Below are 18155 nucleotides of genomic sequence, written 5' to 3'. Positions count from 1 at the left end.
TCCAACATAATGCCCTTCTGTATTTGAAGATTTATGTTAAGTAAAGTTAAACCTTAGTTGCAGATGCTAGAGTTTTATGTTACCCGTCTAGAACTGCACAGGGTCTCGTAATTCGGGGGCACCTTGGTGAATCCAAGCTATTTTTGCAAAAACTAAATCTATTGTTTAAGAAGTGATAAAAGACAGGAATAGGATTGGTCAAAAAAGGCTCAGTGGCAATGTTTTTTTTTAGGTAAAACACTACAGTATTTTAGTATATTAATTACAAAACATGGCTTTCCTTTAAAAATAATTTAAAAAATATGGTTCTGTCTTAGATTTTAGTGTATTTTGGGGGATAAAATCCAACATAGATTTAGATGCAATTACAAATAGGAGCATTAAGCAATTTTCATTTTTATTTTTTAATTTTTGCTACAACCTCCAACCAAATCCAACCTCCAACCAATTTTAACCTCTGTCAAATTCATTTTAATTAATTATTAAATTTTCTTTCCTTTGGAGGTCGGAAACTTGGTCTCATGGGCTTCAGATCAGTATATGTATTCACCGCAGACGATAGAAAAATGTTTCTTCTCAGTGGTTTTGAAAAGCTTTCACTCTGATAGGTTTCCATCAGGGCTTCCATTGGAACATCTTTGTGCAACTTCAAATCCAACACATGCAAATGTAAGTACCAAAACATTGTTTCTCCATCATTGAGCTCTACGCCATACAAATGGAATGTAGTTGTATGTCCAACAAGACTATTATAGTCCAGCAGCAATGTCCCTGTTGACCCAGTGTCTTATGACAATAAGTGGATTACAAGGAGGCCCAGGTCGCTGGTCACTAATATTTAGTCCACTAAAGTAACCTCCATGTGGTAGCAGCTATACTACAAGGAATAGAATGTTGCGCCTAAAGGCAACCAAGTAGCCATTTTCTTTACAAAGTCAGAGAAGTCAATGGTGGCCAAGATCGAATTACTAAAATTAAATTATTTTTAATATTGACCTATTGTTGACCTTCTGTTAACAACATCTTATGTGGAAAATATCAAATAGTTTTTATTTAATCCATGGATAACTATAATACAACTTAGAATCATAAAATATTATACAATTTCCTACTATGTATTTGTCATAAAATTGACCTGATTACATTTGTTTTTACAATCATTTAAGCAACTAACCAATACAATTTTACAATATGTAGGTTTATACCCAGTACATACTTTATTCTTTTTAATGGAGAAGTGAATGTTTAAATCAAATTTAGTATATAAGGGGCATTTTAACCAATACAAATGATAGCCATTCCTTTCATTAATCAAATTAATGTGGTAATGAATACAGTGTATATCTTTGCAGAGAGCCATTTTAGCCTACATGCTGTTGTCACTTTGTTTTTGGCATGTTCAGGGAAACATCTTGACACATCACTTGGAGGAGTTTGTAAAAAATCTGAATCATCGCCATAGGGGGGCTGACAGGGGCTACAACTTGACCATGACAGTTGCAGATGTATCTGTTAGACCTGGCCTCCCTTATGATCAAGCCCATGAACCTACATATCTCATAAACAATGTTTTGACACTCTGTCAGTCAACCAGTACACCCCCCACCCCCTTTTTTTAAATGTAGTTGAGGCCATGTTTAGATATGAGATGGAACACCAGGTGGCTGCTTGTGTGTAAAACCTTCTGTGGCTGTTTATATTTCTAATCAAGCACTATTTAAGCCCTGATAGCCTGGATTTCCCACCTGGGGTCCGAGATGGGACCCCATGCAATTCCACAGAATAAAACAAGCAAAATCATGAAGAAAAATGTTTCATTTGGGTTCTAAGATTCAGTTTGTGATGATCATATAATTATTTGGTTTTGTAACAAGTCCTCTTACAAGGTGATGTAATTTAGGAAGGTGACATTAGGATGGCAGTGCTATGACCAATCATGAGCCGGGCCCAGATCAGACATATTGGATAGAAGACATATCTGGAAAAATGTCCACACAACACATTAAACTGTCAATGTGGTTGTGACTCACCAGAAAGAAACCATGTGGTGGGGCTTTAGACAAACAAACTATAAAGTGGTTCACCTTTGCCAACTAATAACAGTTAGTTTAACACTCAAGCGTGATTATTTTGGGATATAGAAGTGATTTTGGAGGAAATGCAGTACAAGGTCATGCAATAATTGTGAATAGATACTCTTCTGACAAGTGCTGAGGTTTTTTTCAAGTGAAAATGGTCCAACCTAAGTTCTCATCTGAAACTATTATTCATACAATATGTTAGCAGGTGTTGATGGGTTGGATTGTATTGGGGGGGGCTATGATGATACAGAGAGAAATCTAAATTGGACTGCAAACAACAGATCCTAATGAGTGATGATGGTTTAAAGCCAGACAGGGGCCCAAGAGAAAAAGACCATCTCCAAACTGAATCCATCTGAGGAGAGGGAAATGCCCACAGGTCCCAAATCTGCTTGGCTGTCTGGCACAGTGTCAACACTCGCTGTCCTCCGGGAACACCCTCCCTTGAAGTTGGATCAAAACCCTCTGTCTGCACGGCGGATCTCACACGCAGGCTGCAGACAGACTGATTAGTCTGCCGGCCAATATAATTTGACTACACAGTTAGCCTTGGAACAGCACAGTTGCTGCTTTAACTCATTGAAAAAAGCCCACTGAGAAAAGATTTATTCAAATTAATGCATCTCAATGAAGGATGTTATCTGACAGATGTCATTTTCTGTTGGGGAATGTTACTGTTTAGTCATTTTTGGTGTTTTGTTCTAGCCTATGAAGCCACCAACCATCTTTTCTATAGGTTTTGACATTTAACTGACCACTGAAAGAACAACTATGATAACGATGGAAAATATAACAAGAAAAGGACACTGATTGCAGGTTGTACTCCATTGTGTGGCAACTTTGACATCAGCCACACTCAACATGGGTAAGCAGTAGCTAAGATAATAGTCTCACATTATTATTTTTGTATCTGTTCAATACAGCAGCCAAAGTGAACAATATTTATGAATTAGAAATAATTGGCACATCTGGTCTAATTCAGTGTAAGGATTGTAAAATTAATATAATCACTGGCACAGTTCATTTTCTATAATGTAAAGAAAATAAATACTTAAAGACCACTTTAGAGTTCAAACAAATGTGGTGAACAGTGAATTTTCTACTAATAATATTTTTCGCTTTACAATTATATCTGTCCTAGGTACCTTTCACAAGGGCGTGTCATCATTTCCAAGAAAGGGTGTTCCTCTGGACTTCTATTTTACGGGAATGGTGGCAAAGATGTCAGAGTGGAAAAAGGTTAGAAACAGTACCGTCTCAAATAACAGGATCAGGACCAAACCTATTCTTACTCTGCTTGCAGGAACCAATCACAACCACCCTGACAACCTTCCGCTTAGTCCATTATATGCCCCCATGTGTTTGTTCGCTTTTTTCCTTTCAATCCCACTAGTCTACACTCTGTTTCTTAGGTTGTCCACTCCTTTCTCATCATCATCCCATGACAAGGGAGTGGAGTACAAAGAATCCCTGCTGTCTTCCCGGAGAGAGGTTAAAATGCAAAAGTCAAATTCTGTTACAGGTCCCTAGGTTTCACCGAGTGAGTCACTGCAAAACCTGGAAAAAGTCTCTCAAATAATTGTACACTGTTGGAGATGAAACAAAGGAGACAGATGAGCAAGGAGGTGAAAGAAAGAGGAAAGTAACATGGGGAAATGATAGATTTTCTTAAAGGTGCTAGATGTTTAAAAAAGTAGAACCAGCTGTTATCTTAAAGTGATGAGGAGTGGGAGGTGGGGCTATGTAATACATTTGGCTGAGTACATCTTGCTTTTTTTTTAAAGACACTTTATCTGTGTGATAAATGTTATTTTCTATACGAACGACATTAAGAAGGATTATTCGAAAGAAGAAACATTTTTTTTAGAATAAAATAATCTGAATCCACTCCAATTTAAGCAGATTTTGGGGGTCTTGAGTAAAGAAGGTGTTAGTTATGAGTCACCACATTTGTTCACATGTATCTCACAAACTGATGCTAAGTAAATGTATGCATTATGACTCTGAATCAGGTTTTAAAATAACAGTTGGACCAAATATATGCATTGTATTTGTCATGGAAGAATTAAATGTGCACAAAAAAGGGGTATGCATAATATATGATGAGAGAATATGGATATTTTGAGAGACAATCATCTATAAGGTCTATGATTGCAAAACATAATGTTTTTTTTGCACTGCTGTTGTTACATATTTCTATTGGGCTTGGAAATTTTGACATATATATTTGCCTGAGAGTTAAAAGTGGGTGTGGGTAAGGATATTATTGGCCTTCTTTTCTAAATGTGACTCCTCTATTTCAGTATGACCTGGAAATTTGTAGTTACATCATTTTTTTTTCATTTGTAAAAATAGGAAACTTGTACACATGCAAGATCAGCAGAAGTGCATCCATGTAAAACGGCAACTTTGTGTTTCATGTCTTATAAAAAGAGACTAGTCTCTAGTCATAAATCTTCTTCTGTGCTCTATATTTGACAGGCATCCATCCACTCCAAAGAAAGCGCTGGCAGTAAATGATGGTAATTTGGAATACATACACTACACTGGATTTGAAAGCCACAATTGCTGGTTCATACTCTTGTCAGCCTCTAGATAGTTTATTCCTGCAAAAAAGAATATAAATTTAGCACTATCATGTTTTTATCTACATAGAATCATTGACTATAAATTAGGGGTAGGGAACATATGGCTCGTGAGCCATATGTGGCTCTTTTGATGGGTGTATATGGCTCTCCACCTTTTTAAATCATAATTTCTCTTCATTAGACTCTTCTGCACGCATATTCTCATTGATTTTTTGACTTTCAAAGTGGTGAAATGAATAATAAATGCTCACATTTTCATGTATTTTTACTTTTAGATTCTGAGTATGGCTCTCAAGGAATAATGTTTGAAAATATGAATTGTTTATGGCTCTCTTTGTCAAAAAGGTTCCCGACCCCTGCTATAGAAATTGTTTTAATTAAATATAGTCTTTGTATTGACTTTGATGATGAGGTACATTTACAATTTTACATAACATAATTAAATTAATGTACTGAAAAGAAATTATGTGGTTCCAGAATGGAATTGGACTTTTTAGGCTGTATTTTAACAAATAGCAACATGTTCTTTACATCCTAACAGAGAAAGATAACATGCACATAAGAGTGCACATCCTTTTTTGCCTATGGGTATGTTTATTCTTAGTGTTAATAGCCTGTTGTGGAAGTTTATAAGTGGATGCAATCATGATATCCCCCTAGTAGGGATGTTAGCATCCTTTGTGTGCTGTTTAATCAAGGACTGAACATATAAACATCACAGAACAGTTTTGTTTATTATGTTGAATTAAGTTGGAAGTTGCAAAACATACAAGGTGCTTCAAATGAATGGACAAATTTGTTTGACTTTGTACAAGATCAAAGAAGGGGAAGCGTTTAATTCTTTAACAAACACCAGTCGGGGCTTAATCACTTGCTAATTAATCACTTTTTGTTAAGCTTTTCCTAAACTTTTACTGTGATTTTCCAAAACAGCGCATATCCTAAAATGTTTTTTCAATCAACCTGTGGTGCAACCCATGTTCATCTTACTCATAAATAGGTCCTGAAACTTTTTATCTTTTAATTGCATGATGCAGGTATAGAAAGCTCATAGTTGTATCCAGATTTTCCATCTGTGTCGGTTTGAATATGAATATGTATGCAGAAATGTTTGTTTATATGCCGTATGTCCAGGCACATGCTTTGGGTGAAAATAACAAATTGACAAAATTCGGCTGGGATAGCTCAACCATGACCACAAAGAGGACATGTAAAGAAATTGTATGGATGATACTCCATTTGAAAGGAAGATTTGGGGTTGGTGTTTTATTTGTTGACAAAAATATTTAAATAAATAAACATTATCCATATCATCATCATCATCCATATCATCATCCATATCATCATCCATATCGTCATCATTCATATAATCATCATCATCCATATCATCATCCATATCATCATCATTCATATAATCATCATCATCCATGCCATCCATACCATCATCCATATCATTATCATCCATATCGTCATCATCCATATCATCATCATCCATATCATCATCATCCATATCATCATCATCCATATCATCATCATGCATACCATCATCATCATCATCCATATCATCATTCATATTATCATCCATATCATCTTCATCCATATCATCATCATCCATATCATCATCCAAATCATCATCCATATCATCATCCATATCCTCATCATTATATCATCATCATTATTCCTACTATCATTAAAAATATTAATCACCATCATCATCATCCATATCATCCATAACATTATCATCATATCATCATCATCTCATCATCATCTTGCTATACTATAATCATTAATAATAATAAGATTGAAAGTTGGACATAAGGTACATAATGCAGCATACTTGTATTTTTATTTGTAGATTTCTAAAAAAAAAATAGACACAACATGCATGGGATTAGTCATTAGCGTGAACACTAAACAGCCATCATCCACACTACACGTGTAATGGAAAACGCCTCTTTATGACGTAGAATGAAGTCAGTCCATGATCATGTTAAATCCGGATTCCAGTTGCGCACCTTTACTTAACATTACGGTAAATCCGTTACCTGCGTCTATGGCGACTGAACAGTAACAGGGAGGAGTGCTTGAGTCAATGTGAGCGTGCTTGTCTTAAAGTAAGCAATGTTTGTTCTTTAACATCGATCGTGTTCCCATAACTTGATGCATGAAAGATAATACATGCATAACTTTGCACGTTTTGGTTTAAGATCTCGATTCTGAAAACGTTGATCTCTTTCGAAATGTTTGTGCTGTGCACCATTGAAAAGTTTGCTCTTGGGCTCAGTTACGTGCTTTTATATGCATCTACGGTTCCAATCGCTAGATTTTCTATTAAGTATCATGCAACGTATGATGTAATTAAATCTTTTTATTTACTTGTATCCTAGCAACGCAGATCCCTACACTTGGGAAATGTTTGGATGATGGTTTGTTTCATTATTATATAGACAAGACATTTAAGGTAAGTGTCCAGTGCATTATATGTACATCAAAATATTTTTTTTTTTCCTTTTCAATGATTTATTTGTTTAATTTTAAATATATTCACCAGGATAATGGGGTTGACACTGACAAGAGCAGCAAAGTGGTCCTCATCAGGCAAACTGGATTCCAATTCAATTAATGATCTGGTACTGAGAGAATTGACAGCTTTTGTGGAGGACTTTAGTTCCCTGCATGCTCAGGAGGCTGAATACTTGTTTGAGGAACCCCTGGAGTGGAAAACGTCTTTAGATGCATCCGAATTTGAAACCGATTATACAATTAAGTCAGTCTGATTTTGAGCCTTTGACATTAACATGTGCTTCTATAGATCAGCTATTGTATGTATGTGTATGTCAGGGGTGGGCAAACTATTCCACAAAGGGCTGCAGTGGGTGCAGGTTTTTATTCCAACACACCAAGAGGACACCTTTACACTAATCTGGTGTCCTACAACTGCAAACAGTGGGTTGCAGTCAGGTGATTCTTGTTTTCTGCAGAAATATCATTAGTTAAAGTGTGTTCTGCATCAGTTGCACCAAAAACTTGCACCCACAGTGGCCCTGGAGGACTGGTTCAGCCACCCCTGGTGTTATAGAAGTGTGATTCTCTTGTGTTTAAAATTTGAAGCTAGTGGTGATATAAGAGGACTAAAAAAATGAAAAATACTATTTTTCTGTCCCATCAGAGGCTCAGAAGTCGAGTCCAATGAAAAAGATGAAAACGGAAAACCTACATTAGTGCTTTCTCCCCCAACTATTTCTGTCTGTAACTTCAACCAGCTATCAAATATAGTAAATCTTGAAAATGGGAAGGCATTGCAGGAAGTTCAGGCATGTGTTGAAGGTAAGTGCTTTCACAATCGGTTGACAGTACACAAAAAGTGACCTGCATTTCAATTCTGCTTCATTTTCAGAAAATAGAACTCCTGTCGCAAAGATTCTTGGCCCCCGTTTTGCCAATATGAAAAAGGCTGCAAAATTTGACAAAGATAAACCTCAAAATGACCGTACCTCAGAGCTCAAGATGCAGCTACTTCGTGTTCTACTAGATTTTGACAAGCAGGTTCTTCACAAGCTTCTCAAAGAAGTATCCGAGTGTGTAATCCCTCTTTTCGTTGTTTTTTTAAGTTGAGCCAAATGATGGAATTGTAAACAATATAATTTGCCTTTTTCAGAAAGTTCCGCCTCAATCCTGCGTATGTTGACAATGAAGTTGAATATTTGCAGAATTTCTGCGGAACAGGAGACAATATGGTGTTAAAGTCAGTTCAATATACATCAGGTTTGAATTACATTCATATTTCACTTGGACTCAATTGCTCTTAACAGAAATGCCAAATATCAAATGTCTCATATCAGTTTTTTTTCTGTTTCTTTTGGACGTAACTTTGAAATGTAACTTTTGTGTCTCACCTCTCAGATTATGAGTATCGAAATAGATGTCGTGCCCCTCTTTGGAGACAGTTACAAGGTGATATGTGTTACCTTGTGATTGAGACTTATGACACAGAGACGCTCCACATCACCTGCAGCAGTACGGGTTTTTTTCTCAACATGGTAAGACTAGAAAAACATTCTCAAAATGTGCTATATTCTATGAATAAAAAGCCTTAAAATCCTCAATACAATGAATTTGACTCTACAGAATGAATTCCTTTGGGGGAGTGCTAATCTTTTAAATCATTTTATTATTTACCACCGCTCCTGTTGGTGTAAACATTTTGTAAAAAAATACACTGCAGGAGTACATTTGAGATATGTTGAATAGCTATCATCTTAATTATGTCAGATTATTGGCTGTTATGATGTAAATATTATGGGATGCTCAACGAGTGTATTTCCATCAACATATATCACAGTAAACTAAGACAGAAGACGATAAAGTTATGCTGATGGTTTGTTTTGGGGGGGAGGGAATCATCTGCTTTTTTATTTTTGACACTAGTTGCACATTAGACAATGTGGGTTTATATTATAATAATGACTTGACAATTTAAAAGTACTATCAGGAACCTAAAAGCCTTCCACACACCAAAAGTTGACTCCCTTCAAATCTGTTTTCAATCATTTTCAAAAGTTAATTTGCACGCTCGCTGCAGCGTTGACTTTCTCTCTGTGACTCTGCTGACAAGCCAGAGGTTTCCTGTCTCTGTTTCTACACCTGGAAATATTTCAGTCAAAGTAGAGGGGTTGGGGTGTAGAAACTCCAGGCTGGCACCAAACGGGTGACATTGATGCAAATGAAACCTCAAAATACGGTAGTGTCTTAAACCTAATTTAGCGGTTAACATGGCTTTACACTTCCCTTCGGAGGCTGCCTGCAGATTCTCTAAGCATTCTTGGCCCCCGCGCTACTCCACAACTGGCATGTGGATTGGATTAGGATTGTGGCTTTTCAGTATTAACAAAAGTGTTTTTTTTCCACTATGTCCTCATACAGGGTGTCAAAAACGAGGAGAACGATGATGCCTATCAGCAAACCAGTGAAATATTCAAGAACCTGGTTGCTCTCTTGAAGAACAAATCTCAACAATTTGCCGATTATATGAACGTACAGGTACAGACGACACACACCTGTTGAAATATTTGGTTTTCCCAAGTCAGAGGAATGAGGAACAATTTAGGACCCCCCTCCCAAAAAAAAAAAAATCCACCCTTTTTCTCTTGCACTTTTCCTTTTAGTTTGGGGATGTTGCTTCTGCATGGCAGTGTTATCCTCGGCTAGAAACAGTCACATTTTAAATGCATTACCAGCAAGTGTGTCGTCATGGTGAGGCAGCCACCATGTGCAGTATCATTTTTTTTAAATATACAGTGGTACCTCGACATGAGTGCTCCGACATACGAGCAAATTGAGTAACATTTTAAGCAAATATTTATCTAGAGATACGAGACAGATTTTGATATACGAGCAGACAGTGGACGAGAGAGGCTGCTAATAAGAACATCATGGGCACTGTCATTCTGGTCGCAACTCCCTCGTGTAATGCCCCTAGGAGCACTGGGCGGGTCCTTGCATTTATTCTTAGTTTTTTTCCCCCCGTTAGTCATTGCAAATGGCGAAGCAATGGCTAATACGATGGTAAAATATACTACTTCTTGTTGGCAAGTGGTCATGCGTTATTTTATTGTGAGGACATTTGTGTGCATCATTTGAGGAATATTTTGAAAGGAATACAAAATCAAACAACCCTTGATATTGACTAAAAGTCAGTGTGGAGGCGGGGCAAATAGAGCCAACCCAGGAGAAGAAATGTATCAAAATTTCAAAGCAAAATTAGAATTAAGTTTAGTGTAAGGTTTGATTAAACTTATTTATGAGTGTCTGCATTGTAATCCAAATTGATTTAAATTTGTTTTATGTTATGTTACGAGCGCAAAAATTGACATACTAGCTCAGTCCCGGAACACATTAAGGTCATATCTTGAGGTACCACTGTATATAACACCAGATATAGATATTTTTTGTTGACAGTGTAGGAAAAGAATGACCCATTTTCTTGACTTTTGTCTCATAAAGCAAACATGGTCCATTGACAAGGGCCTCCTCTGTAGAACTGATTCTGCGTGACTCACATGTACAGTATAAACAGTGCACATTGTGTAATCAGTGTCTGTGCTGCTCTATGCTGGTGAGCTAGTGTCTACTTGTCAGTATGTTGAAGTATATTTGATCCAACATCAAACAGCTTCACACACCGCACAACCACGCGCACATGCACACAATAGGGCACACTTCCAGACGTAAAAATCTGCATGATTTATTCAGTAGTACTGCTTCCTGCTATAGTAATTTGATGATATAACAAATTGCCTTGGTATTCAACACCATCTTAACTCAAAAATGTGTTAATAATTTCAGGATTTTTTCTCACCTCATTTTTCTTATACTAATTTTTATTGGAAAATGTGTCATCATTGCAAGTTTTTCAGTGTTTTTTGCACCATTTCCAGCAGAGTGTTTTTTCTCAAAGTACATGGAAATAACATATTTAGGAGATTGGGTAATTTTGTACTTTTTTTGTCATTTAAATAGACACTATGTACTTGTTGCCCCTTTTCTAAGATAATTGGAATCATATAAATGATAGAATATTAAAGATTACACTGTTATGACCAGTAAAGTATAATCTGGCCCTTAAAGTCACTTTATCAAAATGAACATTTCTAATCTTACTAGGATTGTAATTTTACACTATGTTCTTTGCAATTGTACGCATATAAAATGTAACAAAACAACAAAAAACATAATCATTATGGTCAATGACCTTATAACTGAATGAGCAAATATTTTTATTTAAGCATTTCTAAAATAAAAATCCATCAATTGAGTGCAAAATCAAATAGTCCTACATATTTGCAGTCTTGAAGGAAATTATGTTCGAGCTTTGAGCAGGAAAAGAAGTTGGTTTGGCTTTACAGCTATTGGTTAAAGTATAATCCAAATATTTCTACTATGTGTCCATGATTCATGTTTTCATTTAAAAAAAAAATGTGCAACTAAAGAAATTAAATTCCTCCATTTGCCCTTTTCCTCAGATTTGCACTAAACCATTAATGTTTTATCATTGGCAAAGTTTGTGAATATAGATGAATAAGCAGACAGAGTAACAGACAGACAAATATTATAAATGACATGAAGCCCTGAAGTAGGAAACAGATTTTCCCTCTACATTTAGTGTTTTGGATTCATTTTGACATCTCAGCAAGATTGGAAATTGGGCATGCTGCGTATTTGCAACCAGAAGAAAAAAAAAATCTCAAAATTAATACCAACTGTTGCATGCTGGAATCTGTGGTAGGAAAGACATTCACTGTTGTTTTCTGTTTAAAGGCAGTCAGAGGCTTGTGATTTACAACCATGCTGATTTTGCATCAGTGATTAAGCCTTTGAATACTACAAGAAAATATTTTTTCTGTAAAAAAAATGGCAACAACTACATTTCACCTGCTAACAATGTATAGATTCACTTTCTCAGGCGTCAGTACTGCTTCATTTAACTTACGCCTGTGGACTTCTACTGTTGTTTTACTTGCAGTAAGTCACTGGTAATGGTGCTTTTTATTGAGGCATGTCAAAGAAATTTGAATGTTCCCTTCTGTGAGAGCATATGGACTTTGTCCATTACACATATAATGGAATTAAAGAAGGTCAATTAGTTTGAATAAAGTCAGAATACAAGTCTGCGGTTAGTTGGATTGACTTGGATATTTCCAATAGCTGGTCACTTTATGTTTAAGCAAAAACAGGTCTTTTGGAAAAGTGATTGGGCATGCTTGGCTCCAACTCGTAGGTGAATGTAGTTCTCTGAAATACATCTTAATTCTTTTCCGCAGCTCTTTAAAATGTTAAGACTCTAACAACCGGTGACAGTCTTGAGCTATTTCTGCTGGGCAGGTGTCTGTGATTAAAACTTTTCAGCAATTCACATGTGTCTTACTGGCATGCATACGTGCATGCATGTGGTTTTAAATATATTTTTTTGGAATACAGACCCTCCAAATTTAACTGAAAAATAATAACGGAAAAACTGTGACACAAAGAGGCTTGTTTTTTGCCAAAGCAGACCCAGTTTTCTGGTGTAAAAGTGTACTAAAACAATAACTTGTGATTTTTTTCTCATAGAAACATGTTAATTTCTATGCAAAACAGACTAAATGACACTGAATTATCCCTATTCCAACATTTTAATATTAGTTCGAGAGGTCAATAAACTGCTTTAGGCTTCACAATAACACATCATTTCAGTCATTATATAATACATTTGTATCCTTATGCATGATGGAGGAAAAAGGCTTGTTTAAATTTTCAAAAATATTCAAGGGTTGATTCTTCATTGTGCGAATTGACAAAATGCAACTTGTCTTGTTGTTTCTAAAGCAAATGTAAATGTTGTTATAGCAATCAACATTTCATATACTAAATCGAACAAATGTTTTTTTTTTCCTCTTTTCTCTTAAAACCCTTTCAAAAGGATATTCAAGAGGCTCCACGTTCCAGAAAATTAGTGGACGCTACCACACAACTGTCACTGAAAAGGATTAACAAAAGTGCCGTGTCCTCTCAACGGTAGGATCTTTGTCCTCAACTGTTCATATACTGTAATTATGAACGAACGTCCTCAAAATAGCAGTAATCAACTTTTTGGAAGATATTGTGTGAGCTTGAGATAAAAGTCATGCTTCAATCCGGGTGTGCTGTGTAGCTTCTTAAAATGGTTTAAAGGCAAGTGGAAATACCCATGATTATACAGTCATTAGGACTAATAAATGCAGTCTCAGCATGGAAACCCTTTCCGCCTAATTAATCATATGACCTGCAGTGAGGAAATAGTTTCAAAAGTAACACTGTGTGCTATTCAACTTTACAAAATCGATTCCAAAACATTTTGATGGGACAATGGGTTTAAAATAAGGATTCCCAGTCATTAAAATGCTGACCCAAGATCATGTACCAAAAGCTGGAAATGTCCTATTTTGCTATTTTAATTATTAATCACTTTATTTTCCATATCATGAAATTTTGAAGCAAAGCATTTTTTTGTCCTGATCACTTTGGTTGCAGCATTGGTTGCAAGATTAAGTTTAACTTTTTAATTTATAGCTGAGCATAAGAAATATTTTCATGTCATTACAGTGAAGAAGACAAAATGTCTGAACTTGATGCCCAGAAAGGAACTAGGAGCAAGAATATATCACGTTTCTCCGAGTCCACTTATGCAGAACAACTCTCCTCTTTGAAACTGTGAGCACTCTTTTTTTCATTTTTTCTTCATAATTAAGTCACATCATGAAACATAAGTCTTTCTATCTAAGAAAATAGAACACTGAATGCAGAAAAATCAGAATTGGGCATCAAAAAGCACTATTTGAGATCCCAACGTTGGACAGAAATAGTATGGCTGCCTTCGCTGGTGACCTTTTCTCTTCCAATCTCATTTAAAATGCAATTAACAGTTCAATTATTGTACCACAACTATTTAGTGAACATGATAAAGTACATCCAGTTAAATACTGGCTTGTGACTGATGGAATATTTTGTGCATATAAAGTGCAAACATAGTTTGGGATTTTGTTTTATGCTATGTTCACTTCTAAAAAATAAATAAATTCATGTTAACACAAGTAATACATATTTCGATACTAATTGCTGTCAAACTCTTAATTTACATTTATCACTTTCCAGGAATAATGCATAGTTGTGAAGGTAAACATCACTTTGATAAATTAAAAAAAATATATAGTATATAATACAGGTCCATAACCAAAAGCATGATCAATGCAAAAAAAAAAATCCATCTGTCTTCTTTGATTTATGGCCAAAGATGTCTCAAAACGCCCCCATTAATCCCATTATATCATTTCCTTCTACATTTTCCTTCTGTTCAATTTTGTGGAAGTTCCTGACCCTAGCATGTGGTCTTTGGAGGTCAAAATGTCATATTTACTCCTTGTTTCCTTTTCAGCAAGACTCAACTCCATCCAGGGGAGGTTTTCAGCGAGACGGAATCTGATAGCAATGAAAGCTATGAAGAAGAAGAGCAGCCGGCGCGTCGCACACGAAACACAGATCAGCCATCAGAATACTGGCAGATACAGAAACTGGTCAAGTACCTTAGGGTAGGGGAAAGTCACACCACACATCACTCATGTCTTCTTCTGATAGATTTCAACCTCAAATGGAGATTAAAAAAAAGAAGATGGGCAGGCACACAGACACAGTTGACAGGTAACAGATGATCTGTTCTTTTTTCCTGTCATCTGTGCAAGAACTTTGATGCTGGAGTTCCAGTTCCTGAATCATGGGTAGCAGCTAGCCACAAGGTTGTATTAGAACCCAACACTACAGGAATATTTTGGAAAGGGATGAATATCCTTTCCTATAATCTGATCTGTCTCAGTCAAATTTAAACTGCTGATCAGGAAGTAATGAGGATGACGTATAAAATTAAAGGCGATGCTGCTTCTTTTAGATTGAAGTGGTTGGCTGGGCTCGTGGATTCCTAGTGTGTGAGACAGGCCTGTTCAGTTGCCTCTGTGAGTCAAGGCAGAGGGGAAAGAGCTGTCTAACGGCACCAGCTGTATGCACTGTTTGCCCACACCGCACAAGTTTAAAATGAAGCGCGCTTGAGACAAGCCTGACAGGGCATATGGGGAATATTAATGTGTCAGAGGGGAAATGAAAGGAAAAGAGACAAAAAAAATGCAGGTTACCCAATACGGGTTACAATCGCTCTGACTACTTGAGTTCAGAGATTGCCCATTCGTGATCATTAGATTTTAATATTTTGCTTATTTGGAGGAGAAGACAGAGAGATTGTTTCATTTTATTTAAGTAAGATTGAGGTTTGAGGCTTCTATTTTGGAAAAAAAAAAACACAACTCACTTTGTCACAGTGCGATTTTAATTATTATTAATTGCATTCCACTTATGAACAACTCAAACCATGCATGTTATGGGTACACTATGCAATTAGAAAAAAATGCATAACTGAGTGGTATTACAAAATATTTTGCAAGTATTTTTCATTCTGTAAATTTGATTAAATAGTTCATGCAAATGAGTCAGCATAGTATCCAAGTCATAAAATAATCCACAGCCAAACAACATTTCTGGGAATAGTGCCAATTACCAGTTTCATAGTTCCACATTTAGCAAATACAAAATCAAAACAGAACCAAGGATATTTCCTGAATACGGGATGAAATTAAGTACCAATCCCAATCAAATCTTGCAATTTATTCCCCCAACCAACAATGTGTGTATATGTTTAAGATTCAAATATTATTTACAAAATAGCCAGTGTTGGATTTGTGCCCGTTTGAACCATTTCCAAAGTGAATAGGGCAAATCAGAGTAATGAGAAAAAACATACTGCACAGGTCTATTGAATGTATACTCATATTTTAGTATATTGTAGTGACAGGTCATGCTCTCTTTAAAAGTAGGAAGTTGCCCTCATTTAATAGAGATGTAATGTAAGGAGGTGTCGATAAATGAAGAGAGAATTCAGTCAGGCAAAAATTAATTTCAAAACCCTAAGTGGGTTTGTATATGTTATACTTTCAGTTGTATTTTGGTTTGCAAGCTCTAAGGTTGTATGAGTGTGTCTGTGTGTGTGTGTTCCTATGTCAACAAGCTGCTATGCTGCAGGAACCAACACACCCCAGCTATCTATCTGTCTTTAAACCACACTGGGTAGTTATTTATGGGCTTTGTCCAGTACTCATTTTTATAATATCATTACCATCAGACGTTGAAACCTACCAAGAGCCAAGTTAAATATCTGTTTTATTTTAGGGAGATCTTTCTGCCCTGCATTATAGACAGATGTTTGTACTGCAGGAAGTTTAATACTTTCTTGAAGCCACACACTGTTGGTCTGTTTTGTATTTTATGCGATTTTTGTTGGATCGTTTTGACCACAGATTTTTTTTTCTTTACAACCACACGACTGCACGCCAATCCATGTCAAATGATTACATGGTTTACACAAAATCCAGTATTTGAAGTTTGTAATGATAATGTACAACTGTATTAGTATTTGTTCTATGGAGGAAAAAATGCAATATTTGGAACAAATCCTTAAAAAAATAAATCAAGGCTTTAAGTGCTGTTATACACCCGTCATTCATCCTGATTCCTGATCTGATCAACGTTACCAAGTTGGTGGAATCCAATAGATAGATTTAGGGCATGTGAACTGAGCATTGTAGTCGGCATAATGAACCGACCTCATGAAATACTAGTGGTATAATATTGGTAATAATTACATAAGTAAAAACAAACTAACAAAACAGGCCAGACATTTTTCACCATTTGTTCAGAAGGCCAATACGTCAACTATTTTGGCCTTTTTTTTACACTTGTTGAATCCTAGATTGTTTTTGATTATCCTTCAATGACTTTGCGACAAGAGCTTGAATTCACATTTTAGTTAAATTGGTCTGATTTGGGAAACATATTGTGACTCTTAAATACTGAATGGAATTCTATTTTCCAGGCCGGTGACCAGACAGCCACTTTGTTGACACTGTATGCCTTGATGGACTATGACCTGACACATGAGACGTATCATAATGCCATCCAGGACTCCGGTGGCCTCAAGGTTCTCACTAACATTCTACATTTGGATGAAGTCAATCTCCAAGTGAGTCATAAACAGTCAAATGATTGATGCATTGTCTAGTCTTAATGTTTTTTTTTTTGTCCTGCAATTTTCCTTCATTTTATCCTGTATAAATGTCAGTACTTATTCAATTGTTTTTAGCTTGGATCTCTGCGAATCCTGAAAGAGATCAGCCACAATGCTCAAACCCGCCGAGCCATTGTTGACAATGGAGGATTGCGAAGCATCGTTAATGTCTTGGAGTCGCGTAACAAAGACGTCAAGGCCTTAGCTGCTGAGACGATTGCTAATTTGACAAGCTTCCGCAGGGCAAGGAGAACTGTAAGAAAGTACAACGGCATCAGTAAACTGGTAAGGCCAAACAAAGCTACTGGTCATTGAACATGATTGTGTTTGTTTGCCAATTTAATATATATTTTTCTACGTTTACTGTACATATACAGTAGAATATGTACATAATCCAACTATATAGTGGTTCATTCGGCCTTTCGTTATTCGGTCATCTCCAAACACCAGATTGTGTGCTAAGGCCAATTAGAAAAGAACACCCCCTTACATTCTATGACCTGCATATATGTTTGTTGACAGAGCACCCTATGATTAAAGCCTGTACACCTTTGTATATTTTCCTAAGCCCAAATCGGATGTTTTAAAGTGCAGGTCACACAAATGGGGAGATTAATTTCATGCCACTTTTGACCACATTTGATCTGGACAGGGAAAGCTTTGCCTGCTCTGCAGAGATTAAGAGTGAATGATGGTCAGGAACTATGTATCATTCAGATCTAACAGTATCCACAGAGTTTTCACCTTTTGAGAAGTAAAACACAATACGGCTCAGTTAGGACATTCACTTGTTTTGGACATATGTTT

The 18155-nt window shown here is 36.2% G+C and overlaps 1 protein-coding gene across 6 annotated transcripts in view; it reads left to right on the top strand.

The window, feature by feature from the left end:
- The window catches only part of odad2 (outer dynein arm docking complex subunit 2), a 37863-nt gene that overhangs the window by 6317 nt on the left and 13391 nt on the right, over window positions 1-18155 (top strand). For 2 of the 6 annotated variants that reach the window (XM_077736326.1, XM_077736330.1), the window contains exons 1-13: window positions 6582-6783; window positions 7057-7130; window positions 7221-7436; window positions 7839-7996; window positions 8067-8247; window positions 8328-8434; window positions 8573-8709; window positions 9593-9709; window positions 13128-13222; window positions 13790-13897; window positions 14619-14772; window positions 17157-17303; window positions 17424-17633. In XM_077736326.1, the coding sequence (XP_077592452.1) occupies window positions 7225-7436; window positions 7839-7996; window positions 8067-8247; window positions 8328-8434; window positions 8573-8709; window positions 9593-9709; window positions 13128-13222; window positions 13790-13897; window positions 14619-14772; window positions 17157-17303; window positions 17424-17633 (1626 nt within the window). In that variant the 5' untranslated portion in view covers window positions 6582-6783; window positions 7057-7130; window positions 7221-7224. Of the gene's footprint in view, window positions 1-574; window positions 670-2786; window positions 2947-3222; window positions 3321-3384; window positions 4604-6581; window positions 6784-7056; window positions 7131-7220; window positions 7437-7838; window positions 7997-8066; window positions 8248-8327; window positions 8435-8572; window positions 8710-9592; window positions 9710-13127; window positions 13223-13789; window positions 13898-14618; window positions 14882-17156; window positions 17304-17423; window positions 17634-18155 lie in introns of those variants that run through there. The other 4 variants (XM_077736327.1, XM_077736328.1, XM_077736329.1 and 1 more) reach the window with 4 other exon arrangements.

The sequence above is a fragment of the Stigmatopora nigra genome, chromosome 16 (assembly GCF_051989575.1).
Source record: "Stigmatopora nigra isolate UIUO_SnigA chromosome 16, RoL_Snig_1.1, whole genome shotgun sequence".
Taxonomy (NCBI): Eukaryota; Metazoa; Chordata; class Actinopteri; order Syngnathiformes; family Syngnathidae; genus Stigmatopora; species Stigmatopora nigra.
The sequence above is the reverse complement of the archived record's forward strand: the minus strand, read 5'-3'. Positions and strand labels throughout refer to the sequence as shown.